Genomic DNA, 16,092 nt, shown 5'->3' on the forward strand with positions numbered 1-16,092 from the left:
CTAGCAATTAAAATCCTCCAAACGCCCGCGCTCCGCAAATACTTCTTCCAAAGAAGTCTGGTATAGTCTGGGTATTCCTGTGACCGCTGGCCGGACATTCCTTCGGGAAAAGCTGCTTCTCGTGTGAGGTACAAAGACAGTAAACCCCTTCTTTTTATCCCTCATTCACTCTGCAGGGGGTAGAATAAAAGGCTGAATGAAGTCTTCTTTACGCATCTGGGTGCATCCTCTCGTCTCCTGAACCCATCCTCCCACCTCCCCGACCTAAGGAGGCCGTAGCTGAGCACCTGGAGACCAATAGTTATTCCAGGCACTGCGCCCCGGGGGCGCCAGGCCTCAACCCTATAGGCCGGTCCCGGAGAAACCGGGGCTGCGGGGGGGGGGGGGGGGGGGGGGGAATCAAGGCTCCTTGGGGGCGCCAGGAAAGATCAGTGCTCTGACTCGCCACGGACCGGAATCGGGTAGGGTAGGGGAGAAGTGAGTTCCACCCCCATATTCCCGGTGACAAAACGAGGTAGAGCGGAAGAGGGCTACACAACTCGAGCAAGGGTAGAGTCAGGGAACAAAGAGGAGGAAGATGAGACAGCCACACCAACGCAGACGCAGAAGGGCTCTCCGACTTTACGCAAGTAGCCCGCATCTCCACGGTACTCCGCTCCCCTTACGCCACTGGCTTGGTCTCAGAGCCTTCGCGAATATGGCTTTGCGCACTGCGGCGGGGCTGCGCCACAACCGAGCTTGGCCCTGTGACTCCTCCCCACCGCTCTACGCGGATTGGTGGTAGAGTGCAACCAGACTGCTGATTGGGTGGCGAAGGAGCCATTCGGGGCGGCTCTGGTGGGTTCGGCTGCTCCAGAGTGATAAGTTCGGCTTCAGACACGCCTCAGCGCCAGCAGCGAGTCGGAGCTCTATGGAGGTGGCGGCGAGTACCGGGTGGTGGCTGCGGCAGCGACTCCTCTGAGCTGAGAGTTTCAAGTCGTTCCCGACTCCTTCCTCCCCCTTCCCTCCCCCTTTTTTGTTTTCCGTTCCCCTTCCCCCTCCCTTCCCTGTCCCCGACGACCGGATCCTGAGGAGGCAGCTGCGGCGGCAGCTGCTGAGTTCTCGGTGAAGGTGAGTGGAGCCGCCGCCGCCGAGTAGAGCGCTCTAAAATGGCCGCCGTCCCCTGGCCGCTTCTTCTCGAGCGGTACAAAATGGCGGCCGCAGGCGGAGCCGGGCGGGGCGGCCCTTGTTAGCGTGTTTTCCGCGCTCCGGGCAGCTAGAAATTCTTCTCCTTTGTTCTCCTTTCCCGTTGCTGATGAAGTAGAAGGAAACCGGGAGCCGTGGCGTCCCCCGGCCGTCATCGTGGCTGTCGGTGGCCGGGGTCAGGGCGGGCCGAGGCGCTGGTGTGCTCGGAGGGAGAGAGCGTGGCGGGGCCGCGCGTGCCCCGGCGGGGAGCGACGTGCAGGCCGGCGGGGAGGGCCCGGCCGTTGGCGCGGGACCAGCCGAGGCGTAGGAGTCCCGGAGTCCGTCCTCCTTGCGGGGAGGCGGTATGTGAGGCCCCGGTGCCGGCGGGGAGCGGGCCCCGCCTGGGACCGGCGAGGGTAGAGAAAACCAGATTTGCGTCTTTTTGTCAGCAGGGAAGGGAACGGAGAAGCGGCTGTCAGTCTCTCGGGGATTTATGCGGAGGGAGGGGGCCCGCTCGGAGGCGGCGGGTGGGAAGGAGGCCGCCTTCCTGCCTGGAGAACAAAGAGCCGGGCGCTGGGCCGGCGGGGGCGGCCTCCGCTCCTCCCCGCCGAGGCTTGCCCCCAGCGGCTTCGAGGGGAGGCTGTCGGAAGCACTTCCCTAACTCCAGCCTGGGTGGGAGGAATCCACTGCTCTTTTGTTCCCAGGAAGGGAAAAAATGGGGCGGAGGTTCCTGCTGCCATGTTGTTGCCGGTGTCTTCCGCCTGCTGAGTGCCAGCCACCGTACACCCATGTCCCTCTCGCATCTTCCTGGATGTCCTGTGTGCGGAGGGGTTAAAAGAACGGACAGTGAAGGAAAACTGCTAAACAGCCTTTAGTCAGGTCTTATTCGGCCCGCTGGGCTCGTCGTCGAGGCAGTGCAAACTTAGGATATTTTCCACATAATGTGCCCGTGCGGATAAGTTAGGTTTTCTGTTCTTGATGTCGGTGCTCAGCTTTCAAGAAAGTAGAATGTGGCTTTTTCAAAGATTCGTTGTTCACAGTTGAAATGCTGTCTCTTGTATTTCTGAGAAGGTTCTTTGCATCTTTGAACATAAGGGAATTTCCAGGTGGCTAAGCAAAATAATTGTCCACTTGTGTTTGAGTACGTTCTATTTTAGTCTTAGGAGATCTGCAATGCAGTCAAAGTTCAGTTAACTGCAGTGCCAGGATCTGAAATAAATTCTAATTGAAGGAAACTTTATAGATTTGTGTGTTAGCAGTGTCTAATTTTGGTACTCTTTCTCATTCTAGGTTTTTCATTTCTCCCATCCTCTTCCCTCCCCACCCCATCCATTAATATTATTCTTTTGAAGATTCTTCGTTGTCAAGCCGCCAAAGTGGAGAGTGCGATCGCAGAAGGGGGTGCTTCTCGTTTCAGGTATGTGGAGATTTATTTTTGGCAATTGTTACCAAGAGACCAATCGCAAAATCAAAAGAATCCCCACGCTAAGTAATTCTGACTTAATATGCTGCAAGTTCAATGTATAATGTGCCACGTACGTGTTTTTTTTTTTTTTAAGTTCTTCACTTCTCATTATCTTTTTGTTTGTCCTCTGAAGAGTAGTTGTCAGTGATTTGACTTTCCTTTAGGCCCAGTTTCCTCTTCGTCTGTAGTGTAATTTCTGAAATACAGAATACTTAAAAGAGACCCTTTAGCCCTTTTAAGTGAGACAGGTGGCATATGGATTTTTAAAGAAGTTTTTCTTTTAAATAGTGCTTCTTCGGGCGGAGGAGGAAGTAGGGGTGCACCTCAGCACTATCCCAAGACTGCTGGCAACAGGTATAGTAAGTGTGTAGAAGCCATGAGTTGCCATAGAACAGATTTAGTTTAATAGTATTTCACACATATAACGATGTAGTTATAGATATCGAGAATCTTAATCATACTGGGCATGGTTTCTGCTACGTATCTTAAAATATCAGCTCTTAATTATCCTTTTTGCTAAATTACCTGAATTAGGGCTCTCGAACTGCTCTTTATCCTTAGCTCTTTGGATTGTTTTCATTAATATTCAGAAATCAACAATTACTATTATCAGCAGTTACCTGTACTAATTAGTGGTAGAGCTGTATGCGTGCAAGGACATGGTCACACAACATTAGAAAATGTTAGTTCTCAAGGTGTGACTCCTAGAACCACCAGGATTGGCATCACCTGGGAGTTTATTAAAAATGCAAATTATCTAGTCCTACCCCAGACCCACTAAAACAGAAACTGCGGGTGGGCCCAGCAATCTCTTTTAACGAGCCCTTCAGGTGATTCTGAATTTGAGAAGCATTGATTGCGAGTTGCTTAGTTGTAAGGGAAACTGAAAACATGTAAAGTGCTTATTCTATTTAGAAAGATACCCGAGTGGGATGACGTTTGATAAGTGACCGTGCTAGGTTTTAAATCATCTTAATTAGGAATCTTATAAATTTTTACTAGCGAGTTCCTGGGGAAAACCCCAGGGCAAAACGCTCAGAAATGGATTCCTGCACGAAGCACTAGACGAGATGACAACTCCGCAGCAAACAACTCCGCAAATGAAAAAGAACGACATGATGCAATCTTCAGGAAAGTAAGAGGGTAAGTTTATACATCTGCTTTGTTCTTTCACTAAAACAAGGGAAAAAGAATGAGTTGGCTGGGTTTGTCTCGTGTGTAGGCTGTATTACTTAGAAGGCAATGTTCACGTCCAAAGTGTGTATTTTAACGAATGCCAGTGTTGGCAGTTTTATCTTAAACTGAAGAGCAGCATGTTGGCTATTTTGAGGCTTAAGGGTTGCTTTTGGTCATTGAGTTAAAATACATAAGCCTTTTTGTCCTGATATTTCCCATGCCTGATGTGTAACCCACTGAAGAAGCATGGAACACACTGGTCTTAGTTCCTGGATTTTAGCCTTAATAAGATTCTTGCTCTCTGACTTTTGAGGTAGTGAGATTTGTCAAACAGCTGGGGACCCCGAAGCAGGTACAGATATTACCTGAATAACAGCTTTATTTTAACATACCTTTGGTTATACGGGTAAGATGGGTCTTGAAGAAAAAATTAATTTCAAAGTTGTTTTTCAACTCTAATTTTTTGTGTGTTGCCTGACACTTAGTATGATTCCTTTCTCCCCAGCATACTAAATAAGCTTACTCCTGAAAAGTTTGACAAGCTATGCCTTGAGCTCCTCAATGTGGGTGTAGAGTCTAAACTCATCCTTAAAGGGGTCATACTGCTGGTAAGTTAAAAATTGGCTTAGCTGAAAGGGAGAGTAAAATAGTTAACAGACCCAAGTTTTCTGTACATTGCATTGTTGCTTAAAACTTGGAGGCGTGAGCTACGTGTTTATTGTATTGTGATGGTGATTTTAAAAATAACCAACTTTTAATGGCATCAGATTTAAGAGGTGGGTTTTTACTTTTCGTGTTGAAGTATAGTGTGACATACAATTTCATACTAGTTTCACATACACAACAGAGATTTGCTAATTTCATACATTACACAGTGCTTACCCCAAGTGTGGTTGTCCTTTGTCCTAAAAGGTGAATTTGTAAATTGTTCATACAATGCTTGGAGAGTTAAATGGGATAAGCACAGGCTATTCACATTTTTTGTGTTTTTCTTTCTGTGGAAAACCTATTTTGGTCTTGGAAATGAATTGTATGATAGTTGATAATAAGATTTCAGTGTCTGTTTATAGTTTCAGTATCCAAGATATTTTTAACTCTTGGAGGGGGTGGGGGGGCTTTACTTGTAAGAGATCTTGTATAGTTGGACTTTTTTGGTACCGTGTTGCAGCTAGTGTTTAAGTGCTTGTATTTTTCAGGCTGTGTGCTAATAATCATTTTATATGCATAAGGTAAACAAGGCAGAGTTTGTCAGTAAAGTTAGGAGGTTTAAGATCCTTAAGGCTTATAAGGAAGTATTAAGTTAAAGGAAGGGTACTTTCAGAAGGTTGTCCTGTTTAAAAAAAAGAAAAATGCCATTTTCTGTAGATTGTGGACAAAGCCCTAGAAGAGCCAAAGTATAGCTCACTGTATGCTCAGCTATGTCTGCGATTGGCAGAAGATGCACCAAACTTTGATGGCCCAGCAGCAGAGGGTCAACCAGGACAGAAGCAAAGCACAGTAAGTGGTAGTGTTTGCTTGCTTATTTCAAAGTTGATTTGAAAGATTTCATTTAACAAAACCTGCCAAATGTCTTTGTTTCCAATAGACATTCAGACGCCTCCTAATTTCCAAATTACAAGATGAATTTGAAAACCGAACCAGAAATGTTGATGGTGAGAGTTTATGTTTGATACCTAAGTACTACTGGGGATATTGAATTTCATTCTGAATGTTGACTTTTTTCTGTTGTGTATTTTCAGTCTATGATAAGCGTGAAAATCCCCTCCTCCCCGAGGAGGAGGAACAGAGAGCCATTGCTAAGATCAAGATGTTGGGGAACATCAAATTCATTGGAGAACTTGGAAAGCTTGATCTTATTCATGAATCTATCCTTCATAAGTGCATCAAAACAGTAAGTATGTGAATGTAGGCTTAGATTTATCACTGGTTACATGATTATTTGTGGGAGAGGGGTCAATTATAATTTGTACTATCTGAGAATGTTGGTAGGTTAGTTTAATATTTCAGAATGGTCAGCAAAACTGCTAGTTAAATGTTGTGAATAGTGACTTGAAGTATGCAGTGTGTTTTGTAAAATACAGGTAGAAAAGTGTTACAACTTAAGATTTTGTCAACACATTGGCATTTCTTTTTGGTAGCTTTTGGAAAAGAAGAAGAGAGTCCAACTCAAAGATATGGGAGAGGATTTGGAGTGCCTCTGTCAGATAATGAGGACAGTGGGACCTAGATTAGACCATGAACGAGCCAAGGTATGTTATTAAGTAGCTTGTGTTAATTTTCTTCAAATCAAAGGACTTGTTTTTGTGATACAGGGGATTATCATATTAGCCCATCAACTTTGATTATAACGTGAGAAGTCTTAAAAGCCTTAAATAGTACACTTTTGTCATAACATGTTTTAGTGAAGTATTTTTCTCTTCTGTTAGTCCTTAATGGATCAGTACTTTGCCCGAATGTGCTCCTTGATGCTAAGTAAGGAATTGCCAGCGAGGATTCGTTTCCTGCTGCAGGTAAAACTGGTTTAACTGTGTTGATAAGCTGATTTCTTCTCTTTGGAAATACTGAAATTAAAACTTACTGGAACTATTTTTAAATTAAAGGATACCGTAGAGTTGCGAGAACACCATTGGGTTCCTCGCAAGGCTTTTCTTGACAATGGACCAAAGACGATCAATCAAATCCGTCAAGATGCAGTAAAAGTAAGATACTGGTGTTTTTTTAATCCAGTTGGTTTTAAGTTTATTGAACCACAAGGATCCTATTAACACTTGAGACTCCTCTTACTGGTGGAGCTTATTGTTTTTAGTTTCTTGTTTACCATTTGGGGAAGAAATTATATACAGAAATTGCATAATTAGCACTCCAGTAGCCTGAAAGGGTTTTTTTCCCCCCAAATGAGAATTATTTATGTAAAATAGTGTCTAGAATCAGGTGTTTATTCGCTATTTCTAAAGGATCTAGGAGTCTTTATTCCTGCTCCTATGGCTCAAGGGATGAGAAGTGACTTCTTTCTGGAGGGACCGTTCATGCCACCCAGGATGAAAATGGATAGGGACCCACTTGGAGGACTTGCTGATATGTTTGGACAAATGCCAGGTGATTTTGAACAAAACCGTGGTTTTGTTAAAATAAAAAATCAACTTTAAATGTTTTAACAGTAGAGTTGTAAAGAGTTGTTCCTGTATGTATTTTAAGGTAGCGGAATTGGTACTGGTCCAGGAGTTATCCAGGATAGATTTTCACCCACCATGGGGCGTCATCGTTCTAATCAACTCTTCAATGGCCATGGGGGACACATCATGCCTCCCACACAATCGCAGTTTGGAGAGATGGGAGGCAAGTTTATGAAAAGCCAGGTAAGGAAACGTAAGAATGCTTTAGGCAACAAATACTAAATCCTCCAATACATGTGATTTATTTTTTGCTTTTTTAAAAGTGATATTTTAGGGTAATGTTTGTTTTTCTAAACCAAAGCATCTGTGTGACCAGTTACTTAAAACTGGGTAAGATGCTTATCCTTAAAATTAGTAAAATCAGAGCGTTTTTATTTGATAGGACTAGATTTTTATTCTTCCCTTGTTGCATCTTTACTTTCTCTGGGCAAATTCAGTTTAGCTTTCCTTATGGCTTGGCTCATCCCTTTGGTACTTGATTACCATAATTTGTGGACCCCTTTTTATCTAGACTTTCTTTCTCCCTTTCTAAAATAGGGGCTAAGCCAGCTCTACCATAACCAGAGTCAGGGACTCTTATCCCAGCTGCAAGGACAGTCGAAGGATATGCCACCTCGGTTTTCTAAGAAAGGACAGCTTAATGCAGATGAGGTACATTTGCCTATGTTACTTCTATGCCATAGTTTGTCAATTCAGAAATCTATTGCCCGATGATTATAAATAAGACGCGTTATTAAGAGGACTTAATGCTGGAGTTCTTTAATTCTTTCTTTTCTATACTTCTTTTTCTTTCTTTGGATGTCCAGCGTCCTATGAGCGAAGATTATGAGATATGAGGGCAAGTCTCTTAAAATCTTCAATTAAAGCAAAGAAAATGGTTGTCAGCATTTTAATTGTGTTTTTCTGTGTATAGAATGACTTAACTATAAGAATAAAACAAGACATTTTCTAGTTAATATTTTAGTGATGCTTATTCTAGGAGAATCCTAGTACAAATACAAGATTTTTGTAACTGTATATTATTTTCATGTGGATCAGATCGTTAGATTTCTTGCCAGAAGTTACGTTAACATGGAGCTTACTTTTCAGCGGTCCGTTCTCTAACTTCTGCCCTAGATTCTAGGATGTCTGTATATACTGAATTAATCTTAGGATGTTGGATCTAATGTTTACCAACTGCATGTTAACTTTGTTTTGTTTTCAATTCTAGATTAGCCTGAGGCCTGCTCAGTCGTTCTTAATGAATAAAAATCAAGTGCCAAAGCTTCAGCCCCAGATAACTATGATTCCTCCTAGTGCACAACCACCACGCACTCAAACACCACCTCTGGGACAGGTATGGACTGTAGTAGGATAGTATTTTCTATGGTTATGGTATTTTATGAAGATGTCTGAAGATTTTTTTAGGGTCTTTCCTATAACTTCACACACTTTTAAAAAAATTAAATCATACTTGTCATGTTGCTGTGTTTTTGTTTTTTTTTAGACACCTCAGCTTGGTCTCAAAACTAATCCTCCACTTATCCAGGAAAAGCCTGCCAAGACTAGTAAAAAGCCACCACCATCAAAGGAAGAACTACTTAAACTAACTGTAAGTTTCAAATAATCCCATAGTCTGATTCATGGAGTCTATTTGAGATAGGAAGACACTAAAGAGATTTGGATTGTGTTCTTTTCAGGAAACTGTTGTGACTGAATATCTGAATAGTGGGAACGCGAATGAAGCGGTCAGTGGTGTGAGAGAGATGAGGGCTCCTAAACACTTTCTTCCTGAGATGTTAAGCAAAGTAATTATCCTGTCACTAGATAGAAGTGATGAAGATAAAGAAAAAGCAAGTTCTTTGATCAGTTTGCTCAAACAGGAAGGGATAGCCACCAGTGACAACTTCATGCAGGTGAGAACACTGCTCTGATTCTGGGGGAACTTTTTTGCATTCACGTTTGAGAACTGCTAAGTTGATTGTGTTGTGTATTCCTTCTAAGGCTTTCCTGAACGTATTGGACCAGTGCCCCAAACTGGAGGTTGACATCCCCTTGGTGAAATCATATTTAGCACAGTTTGCAGCTCGTGCCATCATTTCAGAGCTGGTGAGCATTTCAGAACTAGCTCAACCACTGGAAAGTGGCACCCATTTTCCTCTCTTCTTACTTTGTCTTCAGCAATTAGCTAAATTACAAGATCGAGAATGGTTAACAGAACTTTTTCAACAAAGCAAGGTCAATATGCAGAAAATGCTCCCAGGTAAGAGAATTTTGGGGATTTTTTTTCTTAATACAAAATCTGAAGAGTCTTTAGTATCTTGAATGGATCTATACAAATCAGACTGGATTATCTTGTCCAGATAATGATAAGCATTACCATAGGTTAGATTTCACCTTTATGAAAAGTGATAATGATTTAACTGCTCTCATTTGATCCAGATACTAAGTGTTTGTTTTGCTGGGTTACTATAAATCTTGTACATTTGGGAAATCATTTGTAAAGCCATTTTCTAGACAGGCCAACTGGCTAAAATGAACTACCTGCTGATGTGTAGATGGTTTTGTCTCTTCAGAAATTGATCAGAATAAGGACCGCATGTTGGAGATTTTGGAAGGAAAGGGACTGAGTTTCTTATTCCCACTCCTCAAATTGGAGAAGGAATTGTTGAAGCAAATAAAGTTGGATCCATCCCCTCAAACCATATATAAATGGATTAAAGATAACATCTCCCCTAAACTTCATGTAGATAAAGGATTTGTGAACATCTTAATGACTAGGTAAGGTAAAGTCCAGGGTTACATTAACACTTATTTACTAGAAAATATAAGGCAAGGGACTAAGGATGGTCTTTCTTGGGCTAGAAAATTTTGCTTTGGGGTTCTGACAAGATCTCTTTCTGTGCAGCTTCTTACAGTATATTTCTAGTGAAGTAAACCCACCCAGTGATGAGACAGATTCTTCCTCTGCTCCTTCCAAAGAACAGTTAGAGCAGGAAAAACAACTGCTGCTTTCTTTCAAGCCAGTAATGCAGAAATTCCTTCATGATCACGTTGATCTGCAAGTCAGTGCCCTGTATGCTCTGCAGGTGCACTGCTACAACAGCAACTTCCCCAAAGGTGAGTGGCCGAGGACAGTAGCCGGACGGTGGCGAGCGTGGGGCAGTTTTTTCCACATCACACTAGATCACGGGGTTTGTGTGTTATCTTTTAGGCATGTTACTCCGCTTTTTTGTTCACTTTTATGACATGGAAATTATTGAAGAAGAAGCTTTTTTGGCTTGGAAAGAAGATATAACCCAAGAATTTCCTGGGAAAGGCAAGGCTTTGTTCCAGGTAAATCTTTTGTTGGAGGCATTTAGTCTGCCTTTTTCAGTTTACTTAGTATTTAGTGAAGTACAGGAGGCAAAATAGTTGTAGTTTTATCTGTATGTATCTTTCTGCCTGTTTACAAGCTTTGGTAAAAATAGTACAGTGAGGGAAAGCTGTGAAGTGGTGTAAGGCTTCTATCCTAGTGATTACATATGTAAGATGTTGGCGGCTAACATTTTTTAGGAGTAAAGCTACTCCCAAAGGTTGAATGGTTGAGTGATTGCACAAGATTGGATTTAAGCTTTTAAAAAAATGTTAAAGAAGGGATTGCTTCTCATTTCTCACATCTTCATTTTCTGTGAGTGGAATTCTAGTCCTAGGGGAAGACCTTTATATCTCTGGGGATTCTAAAATCATAGTACATTAATCACCTACAGAGTAGTTGAAAAACCAGTTTCAGAGAATCAGGTTTAGCGGGTCTGTGGTACACAACACAGTCCAGGCGATTCTCATGCTGATTTCATAGGGGATCAGGCTTTGAGAAGCACTGGTCTCTACAGTATTTTCTTCCTAAGGTTCACAGGTGAGCTTTGTGAGCTAATCATTCTCCCTGCCCTTGGGGAATCTGCTAGCAATTCTGGGATAGGGCTAGAAATCTTTTTAGGAATCTTTCTCTCCTCTCTCTCCCCAGTATTGCTAACATAATTCAGGTTTGGGAGGAGCCCCTGTCCCATACTAAAATGAGCCTACGATGTGATTGGAAGTAGTGTCAAGAAGTCAACAGCTTCCCACATATAAAGAATAAATTCTCTTTAATAGCCAAGTAATATTTACAGTATGTTCTGAGGCTTTTGTTATTATAAAGGGTGTACCACCTAAAACTTAGGATCAAGCTAGCAAACCCACTAAAGGAGCTAAGTCAAAACTATGGATTTGAGTTTCTCTTTCAGAAGTATGGCTTAATTCTGTTAACTTACAAATTTACAGGTGAATCAGTGGCTAACCTGGCTAGAAACTGCTGAAGAAGAAGAATCTGAGGAAGAAGCTGACTAAAGAACCAGCCAAAGCCTTAAATTGTGCAAAACATACTGTTGCTATGACGTAACTGCATTTGACCTAACCACTGCGAAAATTCATTCCGCTGTAATGTTTTCACAATATTTAAAGCAGAAGCACGTCAGTTAGGATTTCCTTCTGCATAAGGTTTTTTTGTAGTGTAATGTCTTAATCATAGTCTACCATCAAATATTTTAGGAGTATCTTTAATGTTTAGATAGTATATTAGCAGCATGCAATAATTACATCATAAGTTCTCAAGCAGAGGCAGTCTATTGCAAGGACCTTCTTTGCTGCCAGTTATCATAGGCTGTTTTAAGTTAGAAAACTGAATAGCAACACTGAATACTGTAGAAATGCACTTTGCTCAGTAATACTTGAGTTGTTGCAATATTTGATTATCCATTTGGTTGTTACAGAAAAATTCTTAACTGTAATTGATGGTTGTTGCCGTAATAGTATATTGCCTGTATTTCTACCTCTAGTAATGGGCTTTATGTGCTAGATTTTAATATCCTTGAGCCTGGGCAAGTGCACAAGTCTTTTTAAAAGAAACATGGTTTACTTGCACAAAACTGATCAGTTTTGAGAGATCATTAATGCCCTTGAAGTGGTTTTGTGGGTGTGAAACAAATGGTGAGAATTTGAATTGGTCCCTCTTATTATAGTATTGAAATTAAGTCTACTTAATTTATCAAGTCATGTTCATGCCCTGATTTTATATACTTGTATCTATCAATAAACATTGTGATACTTGATAGAGTTGTGTGTGACTTAAGTAGCAACTACAGGCAGGTTTAGGAATTACGGTTTAGGAGCACCTGGGTGGCTCAGTGAATTAAGCGTCCACCTCTCGATTCATGATGATCTCATGGGTCGTGATATGGAGGCCCACGTCCAGCTCTGTGCTGACAGCGCGGAGCTTGCTTGGGATTCTCTCTCTGACCCTCCCCTGCTCCTGTACACACACTGTTGCTCTCTCAAACCTTTAAAAAAAATGACAGATGAGAGAAAATTCAAGGGGAAGTCTCACAAATTTAGAGAACCCTTACTAATGCATAGCAACAAACTTGGTGACATTTCTTTTCTTTGTCCTGTGAAATACATGGTAACTTGAGAAGCTAACCATACATGGATGGCCGAACAACACAAAAATAACGACCGTGGTGTAGTATCAGTGGTATATATCTTAATACCATTCCATAGTATAGTGGGTTTTAAGTCAAGATAGTACTTTGGTCTGCACCGCCCTACATCTGATCTGGTCTGCAGTCCTGTCCTTTTCCCAACACCCTATTTCTCTAATTTCCTGCAACTTGGCCCTCATTCATTCTGCCACGCTGGCCTCCTACTTCCTGGGACATGCCAAGCATAAGAGGCTTTTTCCCATTTCTCCCCTCACCCCTGTAACTAGATGACTTGGCTCCCCAAGTTGTGGCTCCAATGCCGGGTTAATTAGGACCCCACTGTCTACCCTATTTAAAAAATGTAACTCAGGGCTACCTGGCTGGCTCAGTGGGAAGAGCATGTGACTTGACTTCAGGGTTTGGAGTTATAGCGCCATGGGTGTAGAGCTTCCTTTAATAACAAAAAACAAAACGCACATAATTTATTCTCTTCCTTTTTAGATTGTGCCATGACCACCATTACTGCATATTTAGGTCTAACTCCCTCCAGAATGTGAGGAGATGGAGTTTTTTGTTCTGTTTGGCTGTATCTATCCCCAGCACCTAGAACAGAGCCTAGCACACAGAATACTTAACCAAATCACAAATTAATAAAATTACTCTACCTGACAGGATCTGGACCTAAAAGGAAAAAGTGGAAAGGACGGACTTGAGTAACAAGATAGGGTTCATTCCTACCACTTAGTAGCAGTGTGATCTTAGGCAAGGTACTTTGTTCCTCCGAGCTAATTTGAAAATGGGAATAATGCCACGAGAACTAAAAGTAATGTGAATGTCACTAGCAAGAGAGCCTCCTACGGAAGTAGGCCTTTGATGTATGTGAATTCACATTTTACCTTCGCTGCTTCCATCCCGAGCTTCCAATCAGATCAATCCAATGGGCATTTCTCAGTCTTAGTTGACCTATGAAAAGCATTCAGCAATTTTTAGCTCTTTGCCTTCAGGCTTCTCGGTGTCCTTTTAAAGCTCTTTTCTAGCCTGGCTTATAAACGTTATTGTTACGCTTTGCTCAACACTCAACTTCTATTGCTCTGATTACCATCTACATCCTGAAGGCGTCTGTGTCTTGGAAGAGCATCAAATTGCACATCCAACCAGCTCCTGGACACTTTATCTGAATGTGCCCCAAGCACTTCAAACTCAGTGTGTCCATCACTAAACTCCTTCAAACCAACATTTCCTCCTTTTCTGGCTCTAAATGATACTCCCATCTGAGCCCAAAAGGAGTCACCCTTGACCTCGCTTCCTTCCCCACCACATTCTGTCCATCTTCCTTCCATGATAGCTACTGAAGCCCTTGCCTTCTTCCCATCTCCACTGCACTGCCCCACACCAGGCTCCACTGTCTCACGCCTGAATCACTGCAATTGACTTCCGAACAGTCGCCCTTCCCATTCATCTTGCTCTTCTTCCAGTCCATTCTCTGCATCACAAAGTGTTAAAACTCTGCCCTTTAGTGGCTCCAAGTTTTCTTCAGAAGAAAATCCAAATTCTTTTAACAATGGAGCAATGGAGTTACCTGCTGATTGCCCCTTTAAGTGTTTTGGGGTTTTGTTTTGTTTTGTTTCATCTATCTCTGGGTCTCTCACAGGCTGCTCCCTGTGCCTGGACCATTGTTCTCCTTACTATTCCCACTTTTTCATCTCCCTTCATCTAGCTTATTCTCACTCATCCTTCAGAGATGAGCATAAATGTTCCACATTTGGAAAACTTGCCTTCCTCTGCCAAGACTAGGTGAGGAGTTTGTACCAATCAAGAGCTCTTGGATGCAAAGAAGAGAAACTTACGCTGGACAAACTGAGTAGAAAGGAACTTTATCGGAACTCCCTTCAAGGGAGCCCTGAGACCAGACTTAGAAATGAAGAGGGACTAAGGGAAGCTGGGTAGCCTGAACCACAGAAACCGCCTGACCAGAGCAATGTTGCCAGCACCCCCATCACACCCCAGAGCCTCCTGTGCCGGTATCTGAATCCCCCAGTGACATCGGGTCCAGGTTCAGAGCCCCAGGCAGAAGCCCACAACTGACTAGGCTTGGATCACATGTTCTCCCCTTGCGGAGCCTGGATGTTCAGGGCTCTTGCTGTGTCAAGGAGGCCCTGGTGCCTGCAAAGACTTACAGTGCAAAGGGAAAGAAGAACTTTGGAAGGGAACTTGGGTATGAAAGGGCGGGCCTACGCCAGCCGACTCCATCTTGTTCTGTGTCCTTCACCTTGACCACACCTCCTCCCCTTGAGTAACCCCCCCTCACCTGCCTAACAGGACTCGGACCCTTCCCCAGGACCCTTCCCCAGCCAATCGGCTGAGGCCATAGCCATTACCTCACCAACTGCCCCCAGGCCCCAATAAAACCTTTGTCCTTTTGAAACTCGCTCTCTTTCCCTGGTATCTCACCGCTGCTTCGGTGCAGGTAGGGGATTGAGCTCGAGCTAGCTCGAATAAAGGCTCTTTGCTTTTGCATCGGACTCGGCTCCCTAGTAGTCTTTGGGGATCACGAATTCTGGGCATAACAGGTAGACAGCCAAAACATAATTGTCTGCTAGGTGGCCTCTCTGTACTCCAACTCCCCTTCTAGCACTCACCACACTGCGCTCTGACCACCTGCTTGCTCCCGGGCTTTCCACTGTGCTGAGAGCTCCCAGATGGCGGGGAGTGTCGCGTTCATTGCTCTATTCCCAGGGCTTGGCACAGGGCTAGACACATATTAAGGACCAATAATGGAATGCATTCTATGGAATGCAACAATGAATCGAGGTTTTGTGGAACACGACTTTTATATAACTGGGGCATGAGGGAAAACGTGTGTCTCTTCAAGAACACAAACTTGGGGTCAGGGTCCAGATAGAGGCCTGTGTAAGAGTCTGGCCTTGAAACAAGCTCATTGACTTCCTGGCAATCCGAGCGAGTGACTATACTTGATACCCGACGGCATGATCATTCTTGTCCTGATCTGTACCAGATCTGCTTCTAATCCAATTACAAAACGCTCAGCTCCCCACGTTAATTTATTCATTCGTACATTCAAAGGTGAGCGCCTCATCACTCACTGCCAGCCTTGTGCTAGGGCTGCGACACGGCAGCAGTGAGACACCATGTCTTCCCAGGCAAGAGCCCCCTCTTCTACAGCGGGGGAGGTAGATGGGAGCTGACGGTGCAACCACGGCCGGTGATAGGCCACCCGAGCCAAGAGGAGGAAACACCCTGGAGAAGCTGTGACTTCAAGGAAGAATCACTCTCCTGACAAGCGTTTGATGCGGGGGGCTCTCTAGGCAGTGGTAGGGAAGCCGGCTTCACCTTTCTCCTGGCTCTGCAGAGCCCCCATCTACCCGCCCACCCTCTCCACCCCAGAGGCGCTCCACCAACACTTCTGATTGAGGGGACATCTTTCATCTTCAGCCAGAGGTGGCAGTGCAGGGCAGCTTCAGGGACCAGCTCCTCAGCGGGGCCAGGAGGACAGGGACTTACAAAGCTCCTTCCTCATACCTCACTAGATTTAGAGTCAGCCTTCCAACGGGGGTCCTCCAAGGAAACCCCGGGTTCTGGTCAAGAAGACGCCTGAGCACACAGCAGAGCGGAGCATACA

At 43.7% G+C, this 16,092-nt stretch overlaps 1 protein-coding gene and 1 non-coding gene across 2 annotated transcripts; both read left to right on the forward strand.

Annotated features, from left to right (window-relative positions):
• The first annotated feature begins 697 nt into the window (after positions 1-697).
• On the forward strand, positions 698-12,083 carry EIF4G2 (eukaryotic translation initiation factor 4 gamma 2). The gene is made up of 24 exons (XM_027073254.1): positions 698-777; positions 888-916; positions 968-1,110; positions 2,517-2,581; positions 2,918-2,983; positions 3,632-3,772; positions 4,311-4,413; positions 5,171-5,302; positions 5,391-5,457; positions 5,545-5,696; positions 5,944-6,054; positions 6,232-6,315; positions 6,406-6,504; positions 6,760-6,901; positions 7,001-7,161; positions 7,516-7,629; positions 8,189-8,314; positions 8,465-8,569; positions 8,658-8,873; positions 8,962-9,220; positions 9,534-9,738; positions 9,866-10,077; positions 10,172-10,293; positions 11,257-12,083. The coding sequence occupies exons 1-24, from the start codon at positions 698-700 to the stop codon at positions 11,320-11,322; spliced, it is 3,000 nt and encodes a 999-aa protein (XP_026929055.1). The 3' UTR covers positions 11,323-12,083.
• LOC113603538 (small nucleolar RNA SNORD97) lies at positions 7,682-7,820 on the forward strand. The gene has a single exon (XR_003425133.1). It is a non-coding gene; the product is annotated as a small nucleolar RNA SNORD97 (small nucleolar RNA).
• Positions 12,084-16,092: the final 4,009 nt, after the last annotated feature.

Source organism: Acinonyx jubatus, chromosome D1 (genome assembly GCF_027475565.1).
Source record: "Acinonyx jubatus isolate Ajub_Pintada_27869175 chromosome D1, VMU_Ajub_asm_v1.0, whole genome shotgun sequence".
In the NCBI taxonomy this organism is placed as follows: Eukaryota; Metazoa; Chordata; class Mammalia; order Carnivora; family Felidae; genus Acinonyx; species Acinonyx jubatus.